This window comes from Alexandromys fortis, unplaced genomic scaffold (genome assembly GCF_014885135.2).
Source record: "Alexandromys fortis isolate MF-2015 unplaced genomic scaffold, M_Fortis_MF-2015_v1.1 scaffold_36, whole genome shotgun sequence".
Lineage (NCBI taxonomy): Eukaryota > Metazoa > Chordata > Mammalia > Rodentia > Cricetidae > Alexandromys > Alexandromys fortis.
The window spans coordinates 9,641,944-9,662,455 of NW_026067915.1; the positions used below are offsets into that span (position 1 = coordinate 9,641,944).

Genomic DNA, 20,512 nt, shown 5'->3' on the forward strand with positions numbered 1-20,512 from the left:
GAGCTTGGTCCAGAAGCGAGTGCTCAAGCAGAGAACAGCTGCAAAGACTTGGGACAGCCAGTGGCCGAAGCGGGTGCGTGTGTGGGGAGCAAAGATGCCTTTCGGACAGTACGACCTGGTTTTGTCTCTCATCCTCCACACTTGTCCACCACCTCAGTGACAGAGCAGGGACTTGGTGCTAAGGCATTGTGAGGCCTAGACACGCTGAGAGAACCCCTCCCCGCGAGGGACTTCTAGGCGTCTGATCAGTATTCCTCAAAGCAAAGTGCCACTACCCGGTCTCGGGGGACACACCGGCTGCAAGCAAGCCCTGGGCGCCTTCCTCAGGAGGTGGGAAAGAAAGCAGTGCTCTCACCAGAGTGGGGAGGGAGAGGTTGAGGGGGGGGATAGCCAGGCAGAGGGAGATAGGACCTGGAACCCCCTGACTAGAGTCTGAGGTCCGTTCGTCTGGAGTCCTAGTAGCAACACCCCGCCCCGCCGAACCTCTCAGGGCCGCCAGGGGGCGCGGCGCTCCAATGCTGGAGCCGATTCACTCCCGGGGCGGGCTCCGGCGATCGAGCGTGCGCACGCGTGGCGTGTCACGGGGCGGGGCGGGGCGAGCGCAGCGCGCCGCGGCTCTCAGGGCCTGGCTTCCCGGGACCGCAACCTTCGTCGCGTACCCAGCCCCGGCGCTACCCGGCCCGGCCCCATGTACCGCGCGCTGTATGCGTTCCGCTCGGCGGAGCCCAACGCCATGGCGTTCCCCGCGGGCGAGACCTTCCTGGTGCTGGAGCGCAGCAGCACCCACTGGTGGTTAGCTGCACGGGCACGCAGTGGCGAGACCGGCTACGTGCCGCCTGCCTACCTGCATCGTCTGCAGGTGAGTGTGTCCCTCCCAGCCAGGCCTCTCGCCCGAACCCCTTCACCAGTACGCAGAACTGATCCAGGAAGCCCAGCCAGGTTCTCCAGGACTACTACCAGACAGGGAGTTTGAGAATCTGACCTTAAGTTCCAAGAGCCATAAGGACTGAGACCCCAGGAGCCATCAGCGCCCACCGAAGACTAGGCCTTTGACATCCAATCGCAGGCCTAGAAAAAGCTTCATTCAGAGACTGGCACTCCAGGCACCCCCGTATCCACAATCAGAGCCTCCATATAAATAGAATTCCTTAGCTGTACCCAGAGACTCAAGGCCCCAAGACCCTTATTATTCCCCTTTGCCAAGTCCCTAGGACTCCACACTCTTGTCTCCCTCCCCGCCCCATTTGGAGTCTCCACCTTTACCATGAAGACCACCGTGCCCTCCACGGACACGGTGCCATCTGATACACCACCTGTTTACCCAGTTCTCAACCCCAAACCCTACCCACACGCTTGGACCCCAGAGTCATAGGCATTCCATTCCTTATTTGACCCCCCAATTCCCGTAATATCTCTGTATCCCGAACTCACCCACCTGTCCAAGGACTTTTCCCCCAACCCTTTTGGAGGGAGCCAAGGCCCCTGCTGGCAAGGCTCCCTGGTACTGCCTCCACTTCCCCCAAACCCCCAGCCCTGACTTCTTGGGTTTTCCTTCCTCGGAAATCTGGGGAGCTCCATTCTGGAATGGGAGCTGCCCACACTGTGAGGAAGTGAGCCTCCTCCGTGGCTTCCCATTCTGAAGATGGCCTGGTTTCCTTCCAGTGGAGGCTGCAGCTCCAGTTCCTGTTTCCTCAGGAGTAGTCCTGCGGTTCTCCGGTTCATCTGTAGGAAGAAGGGGGGCCCAGAGCAGCCTGGCCTGTGCCAGGCTCCCGCCCTGCCCTGGACCCTAGCTATGGAAACATCCTGTCCAGTCCAGTCAAGGACAGAAATAATATGCTAAAGTTGGAACTGTGGTCTGGTCTTACAGAAGGGGAAGGGCCCTTGGCTCTGGGGGCTTCCTCACAGACCCTCAGTCTCACCTAGAGGTGCTTGTGTCACGCCCAGCCCAGCGTTCTGAGCACTGGGGTCTTGTTGGGGACCTCCAGGGGATGTCCTGCGCTTCCTCGGAGCCTGTAGATCTGCTGCCGCAGCCAGGCCAGTAGGGCTGGGAGTTCGGGGAGGCAAGGACGGTCTCTGCGCATCCCTGTCTCATTTTTACTCTACCTGGTGTTTGACTTTCTTCCTCCAGCTTTCCCAGTATGGCATGGAGCTGCGTCTTCCTGCTCTGTCTCTCACAGCCTGCCTCTGGGGCCTTCTCTCTCCACGTCTGTCATATTATCTGTGTATACATGTATTTTACTCTGTTTTTGCCTCCCCCAAACCCCTTGTCGTCTTGCCCCCTCCACCCCTGAACCTCTTAGGCTACATAAAGGACTTTGCAGACCCCTGTATCGATCCACCCCCATCAGAGGAGCTTCTTAAACTTTCTCTGGAACTAAGCGTGATGGCTCATGCCCACAGTCTCAGCATTTGGAAGGATTACCAGGAGTTCCAGGCCAGCCTGGGCTTCCAGTCCAACTTTGGCTGTACCGATTCTCATCTCAAAAAACCAGCCACCCGGCCAGCCAAAACAAACAACAGAACTCCACTCTGGAGTGTGTTCTGTTCTGCTCTGGGGTTCCTGTGTACCCTGGTGGGCCATGTAGGCTGGCCAGTCCACAGCTGTAACCCACATCTCCCTCATGCCTGACTGTGGAGTAGAAAGGACTCCTGGTTGCAGAGGATGACAATATAGGCCAGGATCCAGGCCTGTCTTTTGAGTTCCATCTTTACCACAGCACAGAGTGGCTTCCCAGAGGTGGACAGCTTGGGAGCATGAAACGGGAGGTTCTTTTGACACATTCTTCCCTTCCAGTTGTCTGGAAGGGCTTTGTGGGGACAGGGTTGTTTTGGAGTGTGACCTTGGTTTTGTGAAGGACCAGCAGCATCCAGAGAGACTGATTAAGGATTCTAGACACTGGAGTCTTCCTTTTGGCATCTCGCTCTGGGCTCTGAGCCAACCCGAGGATAGGCTAGGTGTACATGCCTGGTCCCAATCTAGGATTTCTATGCTTTCGTTCTAGACTTATGGTTTTCAGAAATGCCTTTGCCAAGAGTCCCTGTATGAGATAAAATCCTGGGGGGGGGGGGCGGGGATGTAAAGTGCCATCGCAGAGTCCACCCTGTGCCCCTGCTTTCTGAATTGTACAGTTTGAGCATTTCAGCCCATACTCCATTGTGGCTGTCTGATAGTGTCCACAATTCTAGGATTCAGTGGGTCTGCCACCTAGTTCCAGCCCAGGCTGGGTCTGGGCTGATCAACCCCACTTGGCCCCAGGTCTAACTGCCCACCTACCCTTAGGGCATGGAGCAAGATGTCCTCCAAGCAATTGACCGGGCCATTGAGGCTGTGCACAACACAGCCATGCGCGATGGTGGCAAGTACAGCCTGCAGCAGCGCGGAGTCCTTCAGTGAGTATCTGGGAGGTGACGGGAACACCGTGCCTGAGCATGGTGGTGGGTGGGCTCCCTTATGGAGCTAGGTTAGGATGAGGTACCACAGAAAGGAATGGAAAGATGGAAGTAGGGAGACCTGTACTGAGGTCCCAGCATCCCACAGGTACCAGATGAGGACTTTGGGAGTAGGGAGGAGTCTCCCCACCGTGATATGTCTGTCTCTCTATCAGGAAGCTGATCCATCACCGGAAAGAGACATTGTCGCGAAGGGGTACCTCAGCCTCCAGTGCTTCCGTTATGACCTCATCCACCAGTGACCACCATTTGGACTCTGCCGCATCTAGGCAGCCCAATGGCATGTGTCGAACTGGCTTTGAACGGCAGCATAGCCTGCCCAGTTCTGAGCATCTTGGGACAGATGGAGCCCTCTACCAGGTATAGAGGGAGGGTATCTTCTAGAAGAAGGTGTATGGGACTCAGACTTTCTCCAGAGACTTGAGGGGTCTATTTGGGTCACAGGGGCAGCTAGCAGCCTGTCTTCCCCTTGACCCCACTTCCATTCTCTCAGGTCCCACCACAGCCTCGCCGAGCAACACCTACCACCCCACCCCCACCAGTGAAGCGCCGAGATCGTGAGGCCCTGGTGATCTCAGGGAGCGGTAAGAGGGCCGGGCTGGGATAATTGGGATGGGAGTACCCTGTGCTTGGGATGGTTGCTCTGCCCATGTTAGATAAATGGGAGTTCTGAACGTGGAGAAAATATAGAGACCCTGTGTTTGGGTGGTTGGGGGCTCTAGGCTTGCCAAGGAGATAGGGCCTAGCAGTGGAACTGGGTCCTGTACCAGGGTCAGGGTCTCTAGGCAGGGAAGCATTAGCCCCCAATGGGTTGCCTCAGCATAGCAGTTACTTTTCTCTCACAGGTGGCCGGACCATTGTACCCTCCGGGGGTAGTTCTGTGTCCAGTGGCTCATCAGTCAGCAGCACCTCCATGGACACACTCTATACCGGTTCCAGCCCCTCTGAGCTAGGTCCCAGCTGCTCTCCCACACCTCCACCCGTACCTCGCCGAAGTGCCCACACCACTGTGTCCCAGGCCCAGCCCTCTCCCTCCAAGGCACCGTCCCCTGAGCCCCCTGCAGAGGAGGTGGCAGCTGATACAAACTCAGCCACGGATGACCTGGAAGCTCTGGACGCCCTGAGCCTGGAGACCACAGAGGAGAAGCCAGCTGCTGAGGCAGCTGTGCCAAGGACCATTGGGGCGGAGCTGATGGAGCTTGTGCGGAGAAACACTGGTCTGAGCCATGAATTGTGTCGCGTGGCCATTGGTGTCGTGGTGGGTCACATACAGGCCACAGTACCAGCCAGCTCACCTGTCATGGAGCAGGTCCTCCTCTCGCTGGTAGAGGGCAAGGTGAGGGTGGGCAGCGTGGCCAAGGAGCCTTCCCACCCTCAGCCAGCTTGCTAGTCCCACCCTGCTCCTGCCCCACATATTTGTTCAGGCTGTCGTGACAGGTATCTGCTGAGCTCTGGCTCTTGGCTTTCATTTTGCTGGGTATTGGGGTCATTTGAGTTGACCCACAAAAGAGAAGGAAGAACATTCTAGACAGAGGCTCAGCCTGGACAAGGACCGAGAGGCAGGACAGAGCTTGGCTCATAGGAAGGAGGAATTGGAAGACAGTGTGGGAACGGGAGGTATGGGAGCAGGTGAACCTGAGGCAGGTGATAAGACCAGGATGAGGTGGGAATAGGGGAAGCTTCCTGCCACCTGGAGGGGTTTACCGCTATCTGCTGGGCCTCCATCTGGGTGCAGGGAAAGAGCTGACACACCTGGAGGGGTTTACCGCTGTCTGCTGGGCCTCCATCTGGGTGCACAGGGAAAGAGCTGACACAGGACATAGGTGAGAGCAATACCTTGCCCGCTTTGAATGTGTAGAGAAAAGGGGCTTGGGGAGCTAGGTGCCAACTTGGATGGTAGTGAGGGAGATGTGGGCATTTCAAGATGGCTATGGTCCCATGACACAATTAGGACACTGGCGCAGGGTGTGGTGGTGCACGCCTTTAATCCCAGCACTCAAGAGGCAGAAGCAGGCAGATCTCGTGAGTTCGAGACCAGCTTGCTCTACAAAGTGAGTTCCAGGACAGGACAGCCAGGGCTATACAGAAAAACCCTGTCTTGGAGGGGGAGGAAATGGTCAGGGGAAGGAATGGGGGTAGTGAGTCCTGGCTACCTGATGGGGTTTGGATGGGCCAAAGGTGTTTCCTTAGGCTCCACCTCTGGTTTTGGTTGGAGTGAGTAGAAGGCTGTAGACCAGTGGTATATAGGCCTGGGCTGGGTATAGCAGCTCGTGTCAAATACAGCAGGCCTGGTGTTGTGTGGAATGGGAATGAGGATTCTGAGTCACCTCCAAGGCGTAACAGAATCGATGCTTACTGCCTCATGGGAGCTACTCATCCAGGTCTAGGGGAAGAGTCAGGATGTTGGTGATTCCCACGGCTGTGTCTTAAACAGGATCCTGTACCAGGAGGTCAAGTCTGGAGTTGACCTGCCCAGTGGGAACTTTCATGGGACCTCAGCTCAGAGATAGACCTTGGAGGCTTCCTGGAGCTGGTGATACACAGGAATCTTACTCAGCTACACTTTGCCCTGTTCCCCCAGGACCTGAGCACAGCCCTACCCTCAGGACAGGTCTGCCATGACCAGCAGAGACTTGAGGTGATCTTTGCGGACCTGGCTCGAAGAAAGGATGACGCCCAGCAGCGCAGCTGGGCGCTGTATGAGGATGAGGATGTCATCCGCTGCTATCTGGAAGAGCTGCTGCATATCCTGGTATGGGAGGACCAGCAACTCCACCCTGTGCCATCCCTTGTTACTCCTTAGATCTCTTCTGCCCACGCATGCTCATCTTCTACTGGGTGACTCTCTCTTCCTCTTCCCTACAGACCGATGCAGACCCCGAAGTTTGCAAAAAAATGTGCAAAAGGAATGAGTTCGAGTCTGTCCTGGCCTTGGTGGCCTATTACCAAATGGTACGTATGGGGCAAGGGAGTGGGCACAGAAGGATGCGGGCAGGAGTCAGGGCACTGAGCACACAGCTTCTTCTGCCAGGAACACCGAGCGTCACTGCGGCTGCTGCTCCTCAAGTGCTTTGGTGCCATGTGCAGCCTGGATGCGGCCATCATCTCCACACTGGTATCCTCCGTGCTGCCTGTGGAATTGGCACGAGACATGCAGACCGACACACAGGGTGAGGTGGGGTGGGGGCTGCTCGCTGCCACTGGGAGAGTGTTCCCACCATCTGCTGGGGATGCCCAGCTCTCTGGGGTTTGCTGACCACCTTCCCCCTCCCCCCCCAGACCACCAGAAGCTCTGTTACTCGGCTCTCATCCTGGCCATGGTCTTCTCCATGGGAGAGGCAGTGCCCTATGCACACTACGGTAAGCATGCAGATTGCTGACCAACCAAAGTCAGAGGTAGGACCCACACAAGGCCCAAGGGCCCAGAGATCTGCCTACTATGGCCTGATAAGAAGAGGGTGTTCCCAAGGCTCACAGAAAACCAAGGAGGCTGGATTGTGTGGGGAGGAAAAGTTAGGCCTGTAGATTTCTTTATGCTCCTTTTTCAGAACACCTGGGCACGCCCTTTGCCCAGTTCCTACTAAGCATTGTTGAGGACGGCCTTCCATTGGACACCACAGAGCAGCTGCCAGACCTCTGCATGAACCTGCTTCTGGCTCTCAACCTGCACCTGACAGGTGGGGTGAGGCCCTGGCCGACCACAGGACTCTGTGGGCTCTGCACCCGCACTCTTACCTTGTGTTCATCCATGTCTTTCCTCAGCCCCTGACCAGAATGTCATCATGACCGCCTTGAGCAAACACACCAATGTTAAGATCTTCTCTGAGAAGCTGCTTTTGCTTCTGAACAGAGGGGGTGAGAGCCTATAAGCCTGCATGGGTACCACTTCAGTGCCCTGTGATTCCGTTACCTCCCTGCCTTGACTTCCCTAGTCCTCCAGGGTGACTCCGGGACCCCAAGTGAGGCCTCCGTTACTCCTGTGAACTTTTGCCTTCTAGATGATCCTGTCCGTATCTTCAAGCACGAGCCACAGCCACCACACGCTGTCCTCAAGTTCCTGCAGGACGTGTTCAGCAGCCCCGCCACTGCCTCCATCTTCTACCACACAGACATGATGGCACTTATTGACATCACTGTGCGGCAGATTGCGGACCTGTCACCTGGAGACAAGGTGCCTGCAGGTTGCTGCAGTGGGGATGGGAGCTGAATGACAACCAGAATGGGGTGCATGTGACATTGAGTGGAGATGAGGGGGCAGGACGGCCGCTGCCAGCGCCAGGCCAAGTGCCAGTGGAAGGCTGTCCAGAGGCCAGGACAGGTATGTCAGACTCCATGGCAACTGTGTGGCAGTTGGAGCAGGACGCTGGAGAGTTGGGGTGGGGGAGATGAGGGAATGGGGTTTTTGCAGAGCCTTTGACGCTGCAGCTGTGTCTTAGGATTGCTCCTCAGAAGAGGAAGTAACTCACTGCCTTCCTGAGTGAGGGCTGATTGGAAGCCAGGAAGTCTGTGGCGTGAGTGGGTGGCGAGAGGACATTTGGGTGGTGAAATATGTCAGGTTGGGCTGTGTTGGTCGTGGACCCAGCAGACCTTGCTCCTGGATTAGTTTTGAGCAGCTAGGTGTAAGGAATGCCGGTGATTAGTGGAGGAGGCCCAAGGACTTTCTGAGAGAATCATCGAGTTGTGTTTCGAATGGGTTATGATTGAGGACAAGGGCTGGGGGATAGCTCAGTTGATAGAGGGCTTGCTTTGCATCCATGAGGCCCTGGCTTCAATCCCCAGAACTGAAAAAAAATAAAATATTTAGGAGACACCTGCAAGATGTTCAAGCGCCAGGGCACCAGGGAGGCTGTGGGTGAGTTGGGACTAGAGACCTATGGGAGTTGTCTGTTCAGACATGTGACAAAGCTTCCGAGAGAGTGTGGCTACCAGGAAATTAGACAGATGCAGTCAGCAAGACACAAGAAGTTCAGCTAAGGAGAAACCCAGGAGCCAAACCAGGCGAGCAGGAGCAATCCACAGACCAGTGTTTAGAGCGGGAGAAGGTGGGACAAAGAGGTAGCCTTTGCACTTGCCACATGGAGAGCGGTGTGACCAGCTGGCCCTGCCAGTGCACTGGAGGATCGAGTCTGAATGGAAAGTTTGGGAAATTTTGAAATTACTCGGGGAGTGGAAATGAGGAAGGACTTGGAAGGAAGCAGTCAATGAAGGGAACCCATTTTCTGTCCAGGGAGACAGACAAATGCAGGCAGGCGCTCAAAGGAAACAACATGGGGTCAGAGAGGGTCTTGTAAAGGTGGGGGGTGCTGGTCCATGCTGACCAGAGGGAGTTCTCCAGGGAGCGTAGAGAAATGAAGCACGAAATGGAGAGAGGACCACGGCAGGAGGTGAGCAGCAGAGGCAGGGAACACACAGTGATGGGCTCCACTGATTGTTCTGGTGAGGACAGGTGGTCCTGAGAGCTGAGGACAAGAGCGTCGGAAAGCACAAGACCACCTGAGGTTCCAGAGCCCTAGAAAATAGGCAGGCATACTGTAAGGACGACACAGCAGAGAAAACCAGTGGGATTGGATACGGGGGGTCGGGGCACATGCATTGGGGCCTGTTTTGGATCAAAGCAGTGTTTCTTTCCTGGAGTAAAGGGCGTGGGAAGGAAGTCCTTCACGTTGGGGACAGTCGAGGAGGCTGGTGGTAGATGTGTAGTTCTGCCTGTCTGAGAGAGGCGGGAGATAACAAGCAGGCGGTTGGATGCTCACAGAACAGATCTGCGTGAGCTGTGTGAGAGTAAATTGCTGTTTGAAGTCGTGGGTGTAGTTAGGATCTTCTGGAGCAAGAGACAGGAAGAAGCCAAGGATTCTGACTGACATACATGAAATCTAGGGGACCTAGCACCGTAGGACTGGCAGGACTTCCCAGGGCAGCCATATTCTGGGACTCTGTGGCTGGACTCATTCAGCAGCTCTGAGGGCCGTTTTAGTGTTGACTACATTCTGGGTCCTAGAGATGCAGTTCTGGTATTTGAGAAGTGAAGCTGGTTTGTAGTCATGTGTCCATGGGGCAGAAGTGGCCAGTCCCTCCCTGAGAGCGATTGCAGTACTTCTCTGGGGTCTCTGAGCCAACCTGCTCTTCCCACAGCTGCGCATGGAGTACCTGTCCCTGATGCATGCTGTGGTTCGCTCCACATCCTACCTGCAACACCGCCACCGGATGTCAGACCTGCAGGCTACACTGCGGCGCATCCTGGCTGAGGAAGAGGCCTCACCCCAGTGCCAGATGGACCACATGATTGTCCAGGAGATGTACAAGGAATTCCCAGAGCTGGGAGAGGTCCCCAGCTAGCATTTCTTTTTTCTCCCTTCTCTGCAGCCCAGGACAGGGTGCAGGGAACGCGGGGGCTTTGCTCTAAGAATGTTCTGCACAGACTATGAGGGGGATAAAGAATTCGAAGGAACCTGGGCCGGGCCCCTTACCTCAAGTAGAGTCGGTGTAAGGGGCCAAGTGTTGGTTGGGGACCACAGTCTGGGGATTCTGCTGGGCAGAGGAAATGTGCAAGCTGAAGGCCCTCTGTTTGCTGATTGGCTGCCTCTTCAGCATGCCACCCCCATACCCATGTGCATACCCGAGTCCTGCTGCTGCTCTAGGCTGGGCCACTGCCATCCCTACCCACTGCCTGGTCTGAGGCTTGGGCCTCAGTGAGCCATGTCCTGGGGGTGAGGGGAGGCACCTCCCGCCAGCTCTGTTCTTTGCCTTAGCTTTGCAGTGAGTGTCGCTCATGTGCAGCCCTTACCCTTTAGGGACTGCTGTCCCCGGACTCCTACTTTCAACCCCAGAGGCCTTGGCCAGGCTGCTGCCTTGGAAGCGGGATTTCAAGACAGGCCATTCATCCTGGAGCCTCATGAATCAGGAAGATGGTACTGAGAAAGCCAATGACAGAATCTATTTTCTCTAGGAAAAAAAAAGTAGACCGAAAGCCATGTGTATTTTCCTATGTGCTACAGCTCTCCTTCCAAAATAAATCCTAGGCATCAGGAATTGAGCTTCCCTGTATGATCCTGGCTTCATGGGTGGGGCAGATGGGGTCTCAGGACCTCACCACTCTAGCTTATACTGACTGACAGCTGCAGCCCAGAGAGGTGATGGCCTTGACAAGTCCTAAGGCCCTGTTCAGCCTCTCCTGAGGCCCAGCCAAGCCAGTGCCCCTGGGACACACTTGTAGGTATCTTTTGAGTTTCATTTATATCTTTTTGCTGACCATGGTGGCGCATGCCTTTAATCCCAGCACTTGGGAGGCAGAGGCAGGTAGATACCCACAACTAGCCTAGTTTACATAGTTCCAGGCCAGTCAGGGCTACTTAGTGAGATCTTCTCTCACCAAAAATAAAATAAAGTTATCTAGTCCTGCACAGTTACAGCTATTTTCTGTTCCTTCCCTTTTCTGTCCTCCATGTCCCTCCCTCTCACGCTGGGAATAAAACCCAGGCCTCACGCATGTGCCCTGCATAACTAGTCTAAAATGGAGCAGGCCCTTCTCCCAGCTCTGCTCTCCCTGAGCGTGCTGGCCCTTACTATTGGTCTACCATGATCTCTTGTTTTGTGACCTCAGCAGAGATCTTACCAGTTCTGTATTGAAGGAATCTGTTAACCAGGACCAGGATGGGGTCAAGGGTGCACTCCTGCGTTATTAGAAGCCAGAGATGGATAAAACCTCCTTCCTTTCAGGTCAGCATGGTAGCTCTTATTAAAGTGGGTGGGGGAAAAGTGAGGGCCCACAGACTAATTAAATCTGGTTCTTCAGGTCTTTCTTACCTGAGGTCCATATTCCTTATACAAATCTACACACCCAGAATCGTTTCCGGGTGTTGGAAGGCAGGAGCTGGAGAAATGACTTAGGAAAGTTCTTGCTGCCTCAGTTTGGATTCCTGGCGCCAATGCATAGAGCCAGGTGTGGTGGCATGTACTTGAGTTTATCCCCAGGACCCACAGCAGAGAAGCAGCTCCTGCAAGCTGTCCTCCACATGCGTGCTCTGCTGCATCCTCGTAAAATGTATTTTACAAAAATGGAAGGTGGAGGAGCTGAAGAGATGGCTCAGTGGTTAAGAGCATCTACATTTTTGGGGAGGATCCCAGTCCAGTTCCAGCACCCACATCAGGAGTCTTAAACAACCTGCTGATAACTCCTCCAGCTCCAAGGGATCCAGTGCCCTCTTCTGGCCTTTTCGGGGACTGCACAAACACTCAGTACCTATACATACACGCGTGATTAAAAGTAAAATTTTTCCCTTAAATAGAGGAGCAGTTAAGAGCACTGGCTGCTCTTGAAGAGGGCTTAAATTTGGTTCCCAATACCCATTTTCAGGGTATCTAGTCCCCTGTTCTGACCTCTGCAGGCACCAGACACAAATGTAGTGGGCACATACATATATTTTAAAATGTAAATAAAAATTTAAAGGTCCAGAGCAATAAAGACATATTACCACCCTGTAGCCTTCACACAAAATAGGCAGTAGATAGAGGCTCAGGGCAGAGCTCAGGAAAGTGTGGCAGGAGCATTCCATAGGAAACCTGTGGGGTAGAGGGAATCTCAGCCATCTTCCAGGCAGTGGTCCTCCTTAGCCACTGGCTCTGTCGGACTGCTGAGCTTGCAGGCTCCTGGTGGAGGGACATAGCCTGTGCCCTGCACATCCAGAGTTAATGAGGCTGATTTCCAGCCAGCCCTGTTTTCACTGGAGTGCTGCAGGCGGGAAACCATTGTTCTCAGGAGACAACGCAATTCAGTGAAAAGCAGATGGTTCCTGGGAAGCTGAGGCAGGAACATCAGACTGCATCGGCTGTTTGCTGTGCTTTCTGTCGTGATGTACACAGAGACCTGCGGGTAGTGCCGGGCTGTTCTGTCCTCTGTCCTAGGGCTGGCTCCTACATAAACAATGTAGCTCTCCAAGAAGGCCACACCTACATTTGCAGGACTGTCTAAGGGATCCTGCACACATCCACACGCCTTTAATCCCAGCACTCCAGAGGCTGCATCTCAGTGAGTTTGAGGCCAGCCTGGTCTACAAGAGCTAGTTCCAGGACAGCTGGGACTGTTACACAGAGAAACCCTGTCAAAAAAAACAAAACATACACACACACACACACAGAGAGAGAGAGAGAGAGAGAGAGAGAGAGAGAGAGAGAGAGAGAGAGAGAGAGAGAGAGAGAGATGCAGAAGTCCTAGACAACAGTTACATAAATACTGGGTCATGTTTCCAAACATTCTGGGGGAGGGACAGGACTCCTTCAGCGAACACCCTAGCGATGATCTCCTAACATAGAATTGTAGCCATAATGGTAGATTATGGTGAGCCAAAAGACTCCTCTCAGGAAGGGAAGTCAGACACACCTCTCCAGCTGCTTGGAAAGATAGATGTCGGGTGTGACTAGGCAGGAGGAAGAGGGACAGAGAGCCCTGCCAATAAAAGGCAGCATTTGGATGGGCTTAAGAAGCAAAAGTGAAGCCGGGTATCGTGGTACACGTCTTCAATCCCAGCACTTGGGGGGCAGAGGCAGGTGCTCTCTGAGTTCAAAGCCACCTAGTCGGCAGTGCGAGTCCCAGGATGGCCAGGGCTACATAGAAAAAAACTGAAACAACAGCGCAAAGACCCTGACTTAATAAATTGAGATAGTGACAATCCAGACAAGAAAGGAATATCACCGGCGCTTGTGCTCACTTAGTCGCTGGCTGCTCCTTCCCTCCAAAGGCAATCCTTGATAAATTCTGCCATGGAATCATAATATAAACTCTGGTTTCTGTTTCAGCATCTGAGGTTCATTTTCTATAGTATATGACTGCAGTTTGCTTATTCCCAATGTTGCCTGGAAAATACTCTCAGCTATGTATCCACTATTGATTACAGTTGTGGCCAATTCAGGATACAAGGTTAGCTCAAAAAAAATCAGTACCCTTCCTATATATAGGTGATAAGTGGGCTGAGAAAGAAATCAGAGAAACATCACCCTTCCCAATAGCCACAAACAATATAAAATATCTTGGGGTAACTCTAACCAAACAAGTGAAAGACCTGTATGACAAGAACTTTAAGTCATTGAAATACGAAATTGAAGAGGATATCAGAAAATGGAAAGATCTCCCGTGCTCATAGATAGGTAGGATTAACATAGTAAAAAAAAAAAAAAAGGCAGTCTTTCCAAAATCATCAAAATTCCATCACAATTGTTCACAGATCTCGAAAGAACAATACTAAACTTCATATGGAGAAACAAAAGCCCAGGATAGCCAAAATAATTCTGTACAATAAAGGAACTTCTGGAGGCATCACCATTCCTGACTTCAAGTTCTGTTATAGAACTACAGTAATGAAAACAGCTTGGTATTGGCATAAAAATAGGTGGACCAATGGAATAAAATCAAAGATATTATTAACCCCGATATTAACCCATGAACCAATGAACCCATGAACCAATGAACACCTGATTTTTGAAAATGAAGCTAAAAATAGAAAAAAGAAAACATCTTCAACATATGGTGCTGGTATAACTGGATGTCAACATGTAGAAGAATGCAAATAGATCCGTATCTATCGCCATGCACAAAACTCAAATCCAAATGGATCAAAGACTTCAACATAAATTCATCCACACTGAACCTCATAGAAGAGAAAGTGGGAAGTGAACTTGAACACACTGACACAAGAGATCACTTCTTAAATATAATATCAGTAGCACAGACACTGATAGCAATAATTAATAAATGGAGCCAGGCAGTAGTGGCACACGCCTTTTATCCCAGCACTTGGGAAGCAGAGGCAGGCGGATCTTTGTGAGTTTGGGGCCAGCCTGGTCTACAAGAGCTAGTTCCAGGACAGGAACCAAAAGCTACAGAGAAACCCTGTATCGAAAATCAAAAAAAAAAAATTAATAAATGGGACCTTCTGAAACTGAGAAGCTGGGGGCTGGAGAGATGGCCCACTGGTTAAGAGTGTCAGTTGCTATTCCAAAGGTCCCGAGTTCAATTCTCAGCAACCACATGGTGGTTCACAACCATCTGTAATGAAATTTGGTGCTCTCTTCTGGCAAGCAGGTATACATGCAGGCAGAACACTGTGTACATGATAAATAAATCTTAAAAAAAAAGAAACTGGGATGCTTCCTTCTGTAAAGCAAAGGGCATGGTCAACAAGACAAAATGGCTGCCTACAGAATTGGAAAAGATCTTCACTAACTCCACATCTGACAGAGGGCTGGTCTCCAAAATAGACAAAGAACTCAAGAAACTAGACATCAAACTACCAAATAATCTGATTCAAAAATAGGGTGCAGACTTAAACAGAGAATTTTCAACAGAAGAATCTCAAATGGCCTAAAGATACTTGAGAAAATGCTCAACATTCTTAGTCATCAGGGAAATGCAAATCAAAGCAACTCTGAGATTTCATCTTACACCTGCCAAAATGGTCAAGATCGAAATCACTGATGTCACTGATGACAGTTTATGCTGGAGAGGATGTGGGGTAAAGGGAACACTCCTCCATTGCTGGTGGGAGTGAAAATTTGTACATCTGCTGTGGAAATCAGTATGGTAATTTCTCAGAAAAGTAGGAATCAGTCTACCTCAAGATCCAGCAGTACCACTCTTGGGCATGTACACAAAAGAATGCACACGCACACCACAAGGACATTTGCTCGGCTGTGTTCATAGCAGCATTGTTTGTAATAGCCAGAACCTGAAAAAACCCTAGACACCCCACAACTGAAGAATATGTGGTACATTTACACAATGGAGTACTACTCAGTGGTAAAAACAAACAAAAAAAATGACATCTTGAAATTTACAGGCAAATGGACAGAAATAGGAAAAAAAAAAAACATCCTGAGTGAGGTAACCCAGACCCAGAAAGACAAATACAGTATGTACTCATTCATAAGTAGATTCCAGACATAAAGTAAAAGATAACCAGCCTACAGTCCACAACCCCAGAGAAGCTAAAAACCCTCTTCCAGAAACAGATGAAAGCAGATGCAGAAATCCACAACTAACCACTCTACTGAGCTCCTGGAATACAATCAAAGTGAGAGAGGAGCAATAGTACCAACAAAGGGATCAAGACAGTGATGGGGAAATGCTGTGGGAGCTCCTTCCACTCCTTCAGCCAATAGCCTTTAAGATGCCAGCCCACTTGGGCATGCTCTCTTATACTATAAATGTAGCTGTAAAGCCTGCATTCGCTCTCTTGCTTCCTGCTCTCACTTCTGGCTGCTAGACTCTTCCCATTTCCCATTCGTGCAGAGAACTGTGATCTAGGACAGTGATCTGTAAGTCCCCTAAATAAATAATCCTTTATTATACATAATTCTGAACTAGTGTGGGATTATTTCGTATCTTCTGTCATCATCTGGCTCCGGAACGTGGGGACCAGTCCACACTTTTTGGGATTGGTCCACCAGCCCCGTGGCTCATTGGGCACTGACTCTCCTGAGGCTTTAGCTGTGCCTCAGATGCAGCAAGCTGCTGCTCAGTGCTCCCTGGCTTGCAACCCACACACTGCTGCCTGTGATTCCTGCAGTGCCCAGAGTCCACAACTCGAACAGACAGAAAACTTTGAGTTTTCTCTTTATCTTGGGCCCCAACTCTCGGAATCATTTGACTGCCTTAGTAACTGTTCTTAATTTATTAAACAAAGCATATTTTTCATTACTTAAGTAAGCAATACATGCTGTTCCTTGCAGCTAGTGTCTCTCGGCCACATGGCTGCAACTATGACACCTACTGGCTGATAATGGTTATTACACCTACTCTGATTCATTGTAATTACTTAATGACAGGTAAGATCTTGAAAAACTACAAAAAATGACTGATAACATCCAGGAGTTCAATAATTATTTTGCTTATACTGTGGAAGGTATTGTGCAAGACTTATGCTATTTTCCTTTCTTTTATTTGATTCTAGGAATTGGCTTTGTTTTCAATATTATCTCATTAAAAAATTTGTCCTCATAGAGACAATATTTAGAGGTTGATTGTTACTTGCATAGGGTTGGGGTAGAAATTATGTAGGCCTAAAGATCTCAAAAAAAAACAGGAAGATTGAATGGGATAATAGGTAATTGTAGAGAGAGCTGCGGTGGGCTGCGTTCCCGCCCAGCTCCGCACGGCTAGCTTTACCTGAAATAATTACACGGAAACTGTATTCTTTTAAACACTGCCTGGCGCCGGGCAGTGGTGGAGAATGCCTTTAATCCCAGCACTCGGGAGGCAGAGGCAGGCAGATCTCTGTGAGTTCGAGACCAGCCTGGTCTATAGAGCAAGTTCTAGGACAGGCTCCAAAGCCACAGAGAAATCCTGTCTCGAAAAAACCAAAAACAAACAAACAAACAAACAAACAAACAAAAACACTGCCTGGCCCATTAGTTCCAGCCTCTTATTGGCTAGCTCTTACATATTGATCTAACCCATTTCTAATAATCTGTGTAGCCCACGAGGTGGCTTACCAGGGAAGATCTTAACCTGCGGCTGTGTCGGGTGGGAGAATCATGGCGACTCTGACTCGGCTTCTTTCTCCCAGCATTCTGTTCTGTTTACTCCACCTATCTAAATTCTACCCTATCAGAGGGCCAAGCAGTTTCTTTATTAAGGAACTAATGAAAGCAACAGATAAGATACAAGACCCACCTCCATCATTCCCAAGAGAATATTGAGCACCAAAGACACTCCGCCTGGAGCCTTTCTTTTTGGCAGAACTGGCCTTTGGGCAAAGAAATGCCCATACCTCAGACACTGACAGAGATACAGAGCATGCATCAATGGATAAAACAGGACTGTCATATCCTGCCAAGACAGGGTAAGATAGTTTTGAAAAGTTGCTTGCCTTTGAAAATGGTATGTCAGTTATGTTAGGCCTTAGCCAAAGTTGGTTGCTTCAAAACTGCAAAAATGACTTTGGGTGATTGCCCAGGTAGCTAGTTGTCTCTGTGATTTGTTGCATGTTTTGGAAGTTGTTTTACTGAACTTCCTAATTACTCAGGTAACATTATTTCCCTTCTCAGATCTTCGATGGAGTTGAAGACTATATAAATGTAGTTACTTTTGTCTCATGACTTGGCCAAGTTATTTAGTATACAAGACCTAAGCTATTGTATATAATTTCGTAGTAGGTTTAGAACTCTTTTACTTAAACAAAAGGGGGAGGAGTTGCGGGAGGTCCTTCTGCTCCTCCAGCCAATAGCCACTGAGATACCACCTCATTGGGTCATGGTCTCTCTCTTTAAAAAAAGCAGCCACTTCCCTCCTCTCTCTCTCTTACTTCCTGCTCCACTTCTGGCGACTAGACTCCCTTCCTGATTGTGCAGAGGGCTGTTGTCTGGGACAGTGATCTGTAAGTTTTTTCCCCTTTAAATAAATAACCATTCTATTAATCATAATTCTAAACTGGTGTGGAATTGTTTGTGACTTACACCTTTGCCTTCAGGTAATTGCTGTGAACTTATTCACACTAATAATAATAATAGTAATAGTGAGTGAGTACTTATGAGCTATTATTTATGGACAGTTTACACTGGTAAAGTTTCTTGTGTATTGATACAAGTTCAAATTATATATTATTTCTGTTTACAATACTTGTACACTTATGCAAAGTTTTTTGTTATATTGTATGCTACCTTTGTTTAAGATGTTATGTATATTGATACAATTTTAGGATATATTTATAAATCACATTATATATTTCTACCTCTGATTAAGATATTTATACATTGTTTACATTTTTATGTCACTGTCCTCCTTTATTGTACAGTTGTTTAAAGATTGTATAATATTCTGATATGAAGTCTTAATTGTTAAGTTATATAGGTATTAAGTATTATAGGTCAATAGTCATTCATGTTTTTATGCTTTTAGACTAATTAGATTCTTTAGATACATAAGCCTTGTATTCTGCATAGATAGGTAACCTTCAACCACTTCAAAGATCTGTAGAACATGGCGTTTAAATAATTTAAGATTCTGTTGATGTGAGACATGATTGCTCCTGGCAGCACCAATCTATTCCCGAGAGAGTGTTGAGCACCAAAGACACTACACTTGGAGTTTGTCTTCTTGGCACAACTGGCCTTTGGGCAAGAAACTGCCCATGCCTCAACCACTGACAAAGTGTATGATGTCTGGACTGGGCAAGAAGGATATAAGAAAAAAGACTGTCAAATCTTGAAAAGACAGGGTAAGATGGTTTTGTAAAATTCCCTGCCTCTGAAAATGGTATGTCAGTTACTCTAGGCCTTAGCCAAAGTTGGTTGCTTCAACATTGCAAATGAGACTTTGGCTGATTGCTTAGGCAGCCATTTGTCTCTGCTGTCATCTACTGCACATTTTTTTAGCTGTTTGATTGCACTTCCTGCCTACTCAAGTAATATTATCTCCCTTCTCAGGCCTTCAATGGGGTTGAAGATTAGTTACTCATAGTTGCCATCCTCTTATGATCTAGTCAAGCCATTTCCAATACAAGACTTAGACTCCTTAGGATAGGATGTCTATTAAGACATTTAGCATATGTTCCTTGCTTAATATTGTTCATGTTGGTTGTAATTCTAATCTTATACTTGATATCTGTTCCTAGCGTATATAGGTTTGTTGTTGTTGTTGTTGTTGTTGTTTTTTGAGACAGGGTTTCTCTGTAGCTTTGGTGCCTGTCCTGGAACTAGCTCTTGTAGACCAGGCTGGCCTCGAATTCACAGAGATCCACCTGCCTCTGCCTCCCGAGTGCTGGGATTAAAGGCGTGCGCCACCACCGCCCGGCTTTCTTTTTGTAGTTTTTGATCCAAGCTGGAAAGCGAGCTTTTCTATCCCCTACTTGATATATTCCAGGGGAGACCTGTGACTCGCTTGCCTTGGCTTCCATTATGCAGTGTTACCTTCCTGTGGCAGTGTGTAATCTTCCCAGCATGGGTCATGTGCACTGTCCTGTAGCTAAGAAGTGGGCAGCACCATTGGGAATGACTGCTCACGGGGCCTGAAAGACAGAGTGGTCACTTCTCAAGGTTTTTTAAAGATAATCTTTTTCTGATGAGAGCGACAGAGTGTTATTTATTTATATGTATACAACATTCTGCCTCCATGTGTGCCCACATACCAGAAGAAGGCACCAGATCTAATAAGATGACTGTGAGCCACCATGTGGTTGCTAGGAATTGAACTCAGGACCTCTGGAAGAGCAGTGCTCTTAAAGGCTAAGCCATCTCTCCAGCCTGTGTATATAGTATTGGGTTTGGAACTCTCTTATTTAAATGAAAGGGGGAGGTGCTATGGGAGCTCCTTCTGCTCCTTCAGCCAATAGTCTTTAAGACACCAGCCCACTTGGGCGTGGCATCTTATACTATAAATGCAGCTCTAGAGCCTGTGCTCACTTTCTTGCTTCTGGCTCTCACTTCTGGTTGCTAGACTCTGTTCCTGTTCCCTGTTCGTGCAGAGGACTGTGATCTAGGACAGTGATCTGTGGGTCTCCCCTAAATAAATAACCCTTTATTATACGTATTTATGAACTAGTGTGGGATTATTTTGTATCTTTGGTCATCAGGGAAATCCACAGAATCAATTTACCTGAGCAAGTGGAAGATCACTGATTCCAGACTGGCAACTGGAAAACCTGCACAGGACCAAACTAGGCCCCCTGAATACAGGTGACAATGGTGTGGCTTGGACAGTATATGGGGCACTGGCAGTGGGTCCAGGATCTGGCCCAAATGCATGAACTAACTTTGTGGAGCCCATTCTCTATGGAGAGATACCTTGCTTAGCCTAGGCACGGCAGAGGTGGTGGGGGAGCCTTGCTCCTGCCGCAGTGCTGTGATGATGGGACAGACTTAGTTGACTTTCCAGGAGAGGCTTTACCCTCTCTGATGCGCCGGTGGGGTGGGGGAGTAGGAGAGGAGGGAGAGGAAACTGGGATTGGTATGAAATAATAAATAAATAAATAAATAAATAAATAAATAAATAAATAAATAATAAAAACAATAGTAGCCAGCTTTGTTTGTTTGTTTTGGAGAAAGGGTTTCTCTGTGTTGCTTTGGTGACTATCCT

General features: G+C 49.6%; 1 protein-coding gene across 1 annotated transcript; it reads left to right on the plus strand.

Moving 5' to 3' along the window:
* The first annotated feature begins 594 nt into the window (after window positions 1-594).
* Nckipsd (NCK interacting protein with SH3 domain) lies at window positions 595-10,850 on the plus strand. The gene is made up of 13 exons (XM_050139569.1): window positions 595-859; window positions 3,281-3,390; window positions 3,606-3,810; window positions 3,944-4,034; window positions 4,296-4,786; window positions 6,032-6,202; window positions 6,316-6,402; window positions 6,482-6,620; window positions 6,730-6,810; window positions 6,999-7,127; window positions 7,213-7,305; window positions 7,449-7,621; window positions 9,583-10,850. Exons 1-13 carry the CDS (start codon window positions 689-691, stop codon window positions 9,784-9,786), a joined length of 2,145 nt encoding a protein of 714 aa, XP_049995526.1. The 5' UTR covers window positions 595-688; the 3' UTR covers window positions 9,787-10,850.
* The last annotated feature ends 9,662 nt before the right edge of the window (window positions 10,851-20,512 follow it).

What these genes read in the sequence shown, in the direction of transcription:
- Nckipsd (XM_050139569.1), top strand. Translation starts at nt 689, where the DNA reads ATGTACCGCGCGCTGTATGCGTTCCGCTCGGCGGAGCCCAACGCCATG. An exon ending in CAGCAGCGCGGAGTCCTTCA is followed by an intron (nt 3,391 to 3,605) that starts GTGAGTATCTGG and finishes TCTCTCTATCAG; the next exon opens with GAAGCTGATCCATCACCGGA. An exon ending in CCTGGTGATCTCAGGGAGCG is followed by an intron (nt 4,035 to 4,295) that starts GTAAGAGGGCCG and finishes TTTCTCTCACAG; the next exon opens with GTGGCCGGACCATTGTACCC.